Consider the following 10128-nt stretch of genomic DNA (forward strand, 5'->3'; position numbering starts at 1 on the left):
CAATTACCTCCAGCACTTCTGCTGAGCGCCGCTGCTGATGAGATGCTACCCTACCCTGCTCGGATCCTGGCGGCCTCTCGAAGAGGCATCCCGTTCGCTGTTTCACATCATTGAAGCCCATTAGAGATGGGCAATTCGCTCCTGAGCTGTTCCAGTGAATCGAATCATTGAAGTGAGCTGACAGCTCACAGCTCTTTTCAAAAGAACCGCAGCTCACCAGCTCACTAATTTGCTACCGAATTCACTGTATTATGACGAAAGGAACACGCAACGAGCTGATCGGATCTTCGGCTCTTTGAAAGATTCAATTTAGTCGACATCAATTAAAGATAAATTAATTCGCATTGCATTCATTGCATCATTGCAAATCAATGATTCAATTTCGATCATGCATATGAAAGAAAACCGGTGCATAAGAAAAACGGCGCACAAAATGAACCTTAAGTTCAAACTAAAAGAGCTGATGAGCTGATACATCGAATCGATTCCCTTTGGTGAGCTGATCGGTTCGGAGCTGTTCACCAAAATGAGCTGTTATGCGCACCTCTAAAGCCCATGCATTGAGCATCTTCCAATTAACGACACAGAACCGGGTCATAACATATTATTGAATGGTCGCGGCAGTTGCGAGTGTCTCCTACCGTGGGCAGGGGGTTTTCATCTCAAGCCAACAATGCACGCGGGGGACCTTCGTGGGTGTTTTCTATTCTTCTGTTTTCAGCGTTGAGTCCAGTGCTGCCAACTATACCGATTTATCGGTATTTATACCGATTTTTGGAATACAGAATACAGCTCTCTTAACATACCGATAATTCAATTTTAATACACTCAGGCAAAAAATATGTGGAATTTCATAATGATTTCGTATGGTTTTTAGCCACAAAAATATCGCAAGCGAATCATTAGACTGCCTTATGAAATCACGAAAATTGGAATTACGTAGTAGAATCATAGAATCACGTTTTCTTACATTCCAAAAATAAAACTACAGAGATCAATCCCGTGGGGATTTTCTAGCTATCGAAGTGGAGTAAGACAATTACAATTTTAAATGATCGATATATTCTATTAAACAGTTCAATCAGTCGTCGTACTTCTTCATTTTTTTTATTTAAAAGATAGTTTTATTCAGGCCTATATGCGTACAAGCTTTACGTGGCTGATTGAGCCGATTTTTAAAATAAATTTTTTTTTGAGTTGGATCTCGTTGTCACCCTTTTTCTAGGGGGAGAGGAGCTTCCATTTCCCTCCTGCGAGGATTGAGAGGCACTTCGTTCGTGGTTCGTCTCGTCATCCATTGCCACATCGATGGTATTGTTGTTGGTTTCATTGCTAGTTGCTGGAGATGAGCCTTGTTGTACATTGTTTGCTGTTGCTGGTTGGTTGGATGGTAAGTTGTTCACTGCAGCTGGTGTACTTTGTTCTATAAGGGTTACGTTGGATGGTTTCGTTGAAGTGGATGCTTCACTGTTGTTGGTGACTGTCACAGGTGTACTGGGATTGCTTTGGGTTGGTGTGATGGAAGCACTGTTGTCCTTTGGTGTAGTTGTCTCCTTGTCCAGTTTATCACATGGCTTACCGTAGTGAACAGCTTTTTGACAATACTGACATGTGGCCATCTGATTGTCATAGGTAACAAGTGATTTGCACGGAATTCTTGTATCTTGACCGAAAATCACATAAGAAGGTATAGGCAGTGTGTCTTCAAGTGTATGCGTAATACACGTACGCCATTTAGAATACCGGGGAAAAAATTCTTCCACTTTTCTTTTTCGATAGAGAGAATCTCTCCGTATAGTTTAGCGTATATAATAATCGGTGACGCTCGAGTGAAGATCATGCACACGCACTTCTATAGCACTATCATCCATATATACTGGAATGTTGTACCTAATGTTCTCGTGTTCCACATAGTGCACATTGTTATTGTCTTTTGCGAATTGAATTGCATCCAACTCTTTATAAAACTAGATGTAAACAACATTATTCGTCTTATTGCATTGAAGTAAATGCTCACGTTTAATGTCCAGTTGCATTTGCTCCTCAAGCAAACCTTCAAGTCCTCGTATCCGAACTGTGTACTAGCCCTATTTAAACACTTAAGACTCTTCATTTGGATATGTATTACATGTATACAAATATATGAAGGACTTTATAGTGTCCGGGATTTCGGTATTCAGCCACTTTACGCCGTTCAAGTTTGCATGCGGTTACATTTATAGCGTATACTTTTATCATCTCATTTCATTGAAAGCAATAGAGTTTTTCTAATTATAAACCGGGTTTATCTGATTTCAATTAGAAAGAAACCTTATCTATTCGAGAATTATTTTCAAATGTTGATCTACTTTCTGTAGTTGTTCTTGTACTTTTTGTATTTGTTTTTGTGCTTTCTATGATAACTTCTGTACTTGTTCCTGTACAGCTTTCTGCATTTCCGGTTCTTGTTCCTATATTTTTTACACTCCTTCCTGTACTTTCTACATTTGTTACATTTACATTTACATACTGCACTTGTTTCTGTACTGACTGGACCCGTTCTTCTACTGGCAGTAATTGATGCTCTACTTTCTATACTTGTTTCTGTATTTTTTCTTGCGCTTCCAGTTCTTGTTCCTGTACTTACTGGACTTTTTCCTGTAATTGTTTCACCCCTTTGTCCAGGACATTGAGACATGTTGTGGCAGTAATGCCACGGTTTGCTGGATCCCTGGACGCAGCGGGATCCCGGGCAACGAAAACGCAGGTACACTAGCGTCTCTGGGCAGAAAAAGTCGCCGGAATGGATATGAGGTCTCTGCAGTCGACATATTGACAGACATCAGGCCAAACTCACCAACCCCTTTGTTCAACACTTAAGAGCATGCGGCAGCCTCCATATAACCCAACATACAAACCCCTTCAATAACTCTCAAACGATGCTCACACACACCAGTTCAACAGGATAGCAGCCTGAACTCCCGCTCATCAGATTTCCCCCCTAACATCCATTACCTCTCGCCCCTTACACCCACTACCATAAACCAAAACTCTACCCCCGCCACCTTACCAAACCCCTCAACCCTAAAAACCTCCCCCCACCACCAAACAACGACTCCCGTCCTAAATTCGACTGCCAACGGACGGACCACTAACATCCACCAAGTCTTTAAGGTACGGCTGAACCATTCATGCCGCAGGACTAACAAAATTTCGACATGCAAACATCTGCCGAGGAAAACACAATACATAATATATTTTCATTTTCATGTCTCTTCATAATTATGTTCGACTTTTTCCTAAATCTCATTGCTCGAATAAGAAAACTGGTTCAGAAACGCACAAGTTTCGTTTGCCATATGGCTATCATCTTAAGACATTTTAAGAAATTAATTTATATATTCAATTCCACATTTTTTCAAAACAAAAGCACATCTCATTTCACAATACTACTTCTACTATTTTACAAAAATAAAATGCACTAAAAATTGATTAGAATATGCCTGCAAACTACTTTTGAAATTCGTTTATAGTCTAATGAAATGAAATTTTTGGTTTGAATCAATGCACATATACCATAGATGCCAGCTAAAAATTTCTAATATCTTCAGACAGGATTGCAAAAGTCTGTATATCCGAAAAAAAATCTGCAGTTAGCTGGTATGTCGTTATTTATGTATAAAGTATGCTGTGCAAAACTGACTTGGCGAGCAACAGAAAAAAAGGTCGCGGCAATTTCAAAAGTCTGTTAATTTTGACGAAAATCTATGAAAACCTAGATTTTGAAAAGTCTGCAAAAGTCTGCACAACAAAAAAATGTCTGCAGTACTATGTACGAAATCTGGCATCTCTGACATATAACTACCATCAAGATTATGCACACTCCACCACATTTGGCGTGGTGCATGGGATTCAAGACGAAGCAGTGAGGCTAGCTCACTTTTTCTTTTAAATAAATAAATATAAGGATAAAACCTTTTGATCTCAAAATTTCTACCAAAACTATCACAAAGTATAAAAGAGATTAATAGAATAAAATTTTATCATAGTTTTATTATTTGATTTGAAGATTTTTTTTCAATTTTCCCAAAATTCTCGTTTTGAGTTACTCAAAAATTGTTCTTCCAACACTGGATGCTCAATTTGTGATCAGCTGATTTGATTTTCACTGCTGGCTTGCAAACAAATTCTCGGTTGATTTTCCAGAATGCCGTAACAGCAAGTGACAGTTTCTCTTTGTTTACTTTCTCTTCTATTAATTACCAAGCGGTTTACAGGTTTATCACATAACTCTTTGCATAGAATGATGCTCGAAACGTTCGACTTTCAAACAGAACTGTGAAATCCAAGAAAATCTTTTTAGATCACATCACAATAATCGAAAGAGAGAGTGAACAAAGAGAAACTGTCACTTGCTGTTACGGCCTTCTGGAAAATCAACCGAGAATTTAGATTTCGTAAAGGTTCGAGACCGTGCGTGAAACATTGTTTGTCCTAATTTTTAGGAGCGCAAAATTTAACATATTGAAATTTCTTTCAAAAGAAGTGCGCAAAAGTCTGCTTTGCAAAGAGAAGAAATGAAAAGGAAATTTCCGAAACAAAAAAAATTGACAATGGAGATGAATCTGTAGACATGTTGGAAAGCTTTTCTTCCTAAAGCCAAAGTCTTGGCTTTACATTTCTTTTGTAGAATTTGGCCTTTCTGTTTCAACAGACTTCGCAGCCGATTCTTAGCGCACAGAATCATTGGATGGCTAGTACTACGATCCTCCTGACAGTATGAATCCATCCAGGTCGGGGCTCGAACATATGACAACTGACGTGTAAGACCAGCGCCGTATGCATTAAACCGCCAGCCCGGATCTAGCTATTCTTCCACTTCTGATTCAGAACAAAATAACGCCGATATTGCTTGGGAGATATCAGACAAATGTTTCGACGATCCTGAATGTTTTCAAATATACTATATTTCAATATGGATCACTCTTGCGATTCATGAGGGACATCACAGTAAAGTGCGGTGGCAAAAAAGGTTACTTAAACACTACAAATTTTTTATTGCGCATATGACAATTTTCCCAATCAGTACACTGAACCAAACCAGCTCCAAATATATGGAATATTTCTTGATATACACTGCACGAAAAAATAAGCTGTAAATACGGTTTATAATCGCAATCTGATACTAACTCGGATGAGAACATTTTGTTTTTATAAAAATCCCTATTTATATAAACATGTGTAAAATGTAAAATGGATGTATATTTTGACCAGCTCTCATATTTCTCGAACAAATCATTGGCAACATCTTTTTTTGTGAGCATGACACCCTCAAGCGATGCGGACATCGAATCACGTACATAGAAGTAGGGGAGAGAAAAGTTAAATTCGTTTGCGTAATTCTACATTATTTATAGGCGATATTTACTTTCGTCAGAAAAAAAAACATACTTCAATATAAAAAAGTTTACACTTCTATTATTTTTGACATTTCGACCGTCTCACAACTAAAGGGCCAACTGCAAATGACAGGTTCTCTTTGTTTACTATTTCTTTCACGATTTACCGAACTGATTTCATATTTGACGCTTTACTCTTCGCAAAACCTTCAAGGTAAAACTACAAGCTTTCGATTTATATTGGAAAGTTTAGAGAATTTGCAATAATGGCTCCGTCATAATCAAAAGAGAAAGTAAACAGAGATGGGCTCTCATTTGCAGTTAGCCCCTTTTGTCCTGGGACTATCGATTTCACTTCTGGGTGCACGCTAAACGCAAACTATTGAACGTGACTGAACTAATAACCTTTTCCGTCATGAAATGGTGTTACTGTGTTGTCTTTTTCGATGTGTATTGAATTCGTTTAAGTAATCCATATTGATATATAATGTATTTGATATTTTTTAATGCATGTGACCAAAGCTGCAAATTGTCAGTCATGTCGAATGACCTTGACAGACTGACTAAAATCATCGTCAACTGTAATCGGTACGGTCAAAGTGTCTGTCAAATGAGATACTCGATAGTTCAATGACCAAGTTGAAGTATACTCAGTCAAAGACAGGTTGTTCTCTCTCTCATTCTCCTATTCCCTGTTGGAGTAAAAAAATTCCATGAGAGAGTACTAACATAAACATAAATTAATAAAGTTAATTGTTCTTTGTAAAAAGTCATCGGATTTCGGAGTTTATTGGTGTACATGAATTTAATTCAATGTTTATGCTACTTGATTAATATTTAGTCACATCGTAGTCAAGCAGTGACAGGAGAAATGAAGATAATATCAATCGCATCGGCAATCAATGAGCGTCCTGGTGAGTATAATATCAAGAGAATTTAAGTTATGACAGATCGGCTCTCAGACACTCAATAAATGATGATTGGTAGAGCCTGGTTGGCAGCAGTCTAGTGACATAAACTTTCCAATCTTCGTCGTGCAAAGTTGCTCGTTGATAGTGACATTTAGCAGCTCTGCATGTGACTACTGAGCCGGAAGATGTGTGGAAGTCGTTTAATAAATCCACGGCATCAGACTTGCAACACACAATGGCTCCGCTTGAAAATTTGTTTCCGGTTAGTGAGGAGATTTATATCGGTTTGGGAGATTCTCAAATAAGCTGGTTTGAAGAAGAATCGAAAGCTGATCCGAATCCGGCAAAATAAAAAAAAAATCGACGATGATAACAATACTTCTGTTTTGTTTAGAGTGTAGAATTTTTTTGGGATAAGTGTTTCGTGCTTTACCATTTATTTCTGCCTACAAATATATTCTAATTCGGATTAATAAAATGGCTACCGCTTATGAAAGGTTTCTGGTCCCTTAACATGACAGTGTTGCCCTTAATGCCGCAAACGCTCGGATTTTCAAGTTTAGCCACACGCAAATGAAAACTTTTCGAGACACGTGTATCGCTTTGTATCATCGGTCAACTTAACGCTTCCCGTGATTGCTCGTCGGAATGGTGATTCGATTGCGGCGGACTAATAATTGTTTTAATAGCACCCCTTTTGACCGGTATATCTGATCTGACCTGCATACGTGATACAGAGCAATTGTCAATTGAGTGACCGGAATCGCGTGACACTCATCCGGTTGATTGATGTCAAGAACCATGCTATTATTACGAGCATCCAATTGGGTCAACTTCCCAATTAATGTCTAAATGTTCAACACTGGAACTGGAATTGGAGTGCGTTCGTTCCAGTGGAAGGCTAGAAGTGATCGATTTTAAATTTGAACTATATTCAATTGTGAAATTTATTCTTAATTAGAGTAACAACTCATCTGAATTGAAATCTCCAGAAGATGGATTAAATACAAAAGTGTGCAACGTGTTTTCTCGGAGGAGCACTCTTTGCGGACAAATTTATGAGCACATTAAAAAACAAAACGCAATAAAAACATCGGATTATGTAATTACCTGCTGAGTACCGGTCGGTAATAACCCGTCCCATTCCGGCATACAGTGTTTAACTAATAACACCTTTTGTCAGCCCTCAATTGCAATTTCTTGTTGTAACTTAATTAATTAATTCTATCCTGCTGCAGCTAGCGAGATCGAGACCGAGAAAGAATTGCGGCTTTCGGCTAACCGGGCGGAGATGCGGAGAGTCCCGGGCCCGGATAGTACCCGATTGTACCCAGGCTACTGCCCGGCCACATGTCTGCCCACATTCGACAGTTCGTTTTATGGCCAGTAATTTGCGTAAGGTCCGTTCACATAAATTGCCGTGCGAATAATAAAGCACCATAATATAGCCCTATTAAGATTTGTATGCATCTCCGAACGTGGGCCTAATGTGGCTTAACGGTACGGGTATTTGCAAATACGGATTACGACGCATTCTGAGTAGCCTGCACGTGATAAGGCCCAATCGGGTTCGGTTGGAAGTGATTTATTGCATCTACTAGTCTAAAATGATGATAATCGAATGTGGGAACCTGCTGGGCTTTCAGATCGATGCTGTCGGTTTTGCTTCAATCAAGCGTCTGGGGACGGACGGTTCCTTTCGAAACACTCACTGCTTACAGCTTGTACTGAAACGAAAGTACACAATAAACAATACGATAAAGGTATAGATAACACATTTATATCCACTTGCATTGACATGAAGAGCAATTACGCCATCTTCTTCGCTTGTTGAAATGCGAATATTTGCAAAACCGTCGGGCCCAACGACGATCGTCTTTCCGGTACAGGATCCATTGATTGGCTTACCGGAAATAGCATCACAGTACGTTCCTGGTGGCAGGCAGGTTTGCAACGGCCTGTCCAGATCCAGACTGTCCGCATTGAACGCAATGAACCCTTTGTCCCCACGACAAAATGCTATCTGCTGGTTCCCATTATCCCACCAGTCGTTCAGTTGTGTTCCCGCAACGGCATTCCGAAATCCGACCATGTTGTAAATTTGACGCCACCGATGCTCGCAAACCCAACCGGCTCCACAAGTGCCATCTGAATTGATGGTCGGTGAGATCAGGTTTCCGTTGGAATCCTGCGGGGGACCTTGATCCGAATTGTCGAAGGCGAATGAGCTCATGACTCGTGGATTACCGTAGGGATGGGCCAACATAAAAGCCGTTGCCATTTTGTACGGTTTGGAGTTCTTGTAAGTTAGGACATCGTTTCCGCCCGGCCCGTGACCACGCTGGTTGTCGTGATTGTCAACGAAAACCAAGGCTTGACTCGATTGCAGGAATCCCCAGTCTGGCCCCCAACTTGACAACCATTTCAACTGATTGCGTCCGTGAAAAGCTCGACCAATTTCGGCCGAAAACCGAAATTCCGTCACCGTTCCCAAGTTTATGTATTCATACTTGGAAACTCCCTCTCCTCCCAAGTCGATGACTTCTTGTGTTATGAAAGCTCTCGCTCCCGGGGCGAATCCATGGGAGATGTTTAGATTATTCACACGTTCGTAAATCAGCTTCAAATCCTGTGGCCACATATGTTTGGCGGCGTCCACACGAAACCCGGCCACCCCAAAACCAACCAATTTATTCATCAGATCTACAACTCGGTCCCGTGTCCATTGCGATGAATGATTCAGATCCGGTAGTCCAACCAGTTGACAGTTTCGTACCTCCCAAGCATTTTTATAGTCACTAATAATGCACGGATCATGAAAATCCGCTCTTCCATACGGAACACCCGGGAAATCCATATCTTTGGCGTGACCTGTCGAACCGTCAGTACCGCCATTTTCCGTGAAGGCTGCCATATGATTGATCACCAAGTCCACGTAGATCCGAACTCCTACCTTATTACACCGACCAACCATGTCAGCGAATTCCCGTTCCGTTCCGGACCTCGTGTGCAGTTTGTAGGAAATCGGCTGATACCGTTCCCACCATGGTCGCTTCGGTTCGTTCACGATTGTATTCTCCGTAGGTGGAGAAACCTGAACGGCTGCATATCCACTGGGAGCCAAAAATCTCTCGCACTCATCGGCAATGTCGTTCCACTTCCACTCGAAAAGATGCACTATTGTACTCCGGTTTGGCCATTGATTCGTCTCGAACTGACCGCTCACAACGGTCGCGAGTCCTAGCACCAAACCCACTAACATGATTGTTCCACCAGTGACTGCGAAACCGCAACCGACTCGAATGTTGTTTTCTACTCTTTTAAATAAACTCTGCTTCCGAGCAGATCGCTTCGTTCTAGATCACGGGCACTCTGGTGGCGATAAGCGCCGCCGGGTTTTGCTGTTCTCTTTGTCAAGTGAATTCCTTATCGACGGGGTCAACTGTACTGATTGATGTTGATCAACAAGATATTGTTTGGCGGATGAGGAAATTGTGTGAACAGAAATGTCTCAACCGCTGTTGTCGTTGGCACTTTGATTGGATGAATCACTGAGAGGCCATCATGGGTCATCGTTCAGTTCTACACGTACGAGTTCGTTGTTTGCTAGAGTATTGGCCTCTACTTCTGTTAATCGATGAATCAGAACTGTTTATTATTTCAACTCTTATCAGACAAGAAAACAAATCACTTCGTACATAAAGGATTTTGAGTGGATAATTTTCTGTTATCGTGTTAAACGCGTTTGTGATTTCAAAGACGACCAGCATGAAGGGCGGAGCTTCGTATTGGACGTCATAGAATTTTAAAATTTAAACAGAATCCATAATCATAATTTC

The 10128-nt window shown here is 40.6% G+C and overlaps 1 protein-coding gene across 1 annotated transcript; it reads right to left on the minus strand.

The window, feature by feature from the left end:
• Positions 1-6182: 6182 nt before the first annotated feature.
• On the minus strand, positions 6183-9838 carry LOC131435813 (alpha-amylase 2-like). The gene is made up of 2 exons (XM_058604030.1): positions 8082-9838; positions 6183-8016 (listed from the first exon to the last, which is right to left on the minus strand). Exons 1-2 carry the CDS (start codon positions 9549-9551, stop codon positions 8005-8007), a joined length of 1482 nt encoding a protein of 493 aa, XP_058460013.1. The 5' UTR covers positions 9552-9838; the 3' UTR covers positions 6183-8004.
• Positions 9839-10128: the final 290 nt, after the last annotated feature.

This window comes from Malaya genurostris, chromosome 1 (assembly GCF_030247185.1).
Source record: "Malaya genurostris strain Urasoe2022 chromosome 1, Malgen_1.1, whole genome shotgun sequence".
Lineage (NCBI taxonomy): Eukaryota > Metazoa > Arthropoda > Insecta > Diptera > Culicidae > Malaya > Malaya genurostris.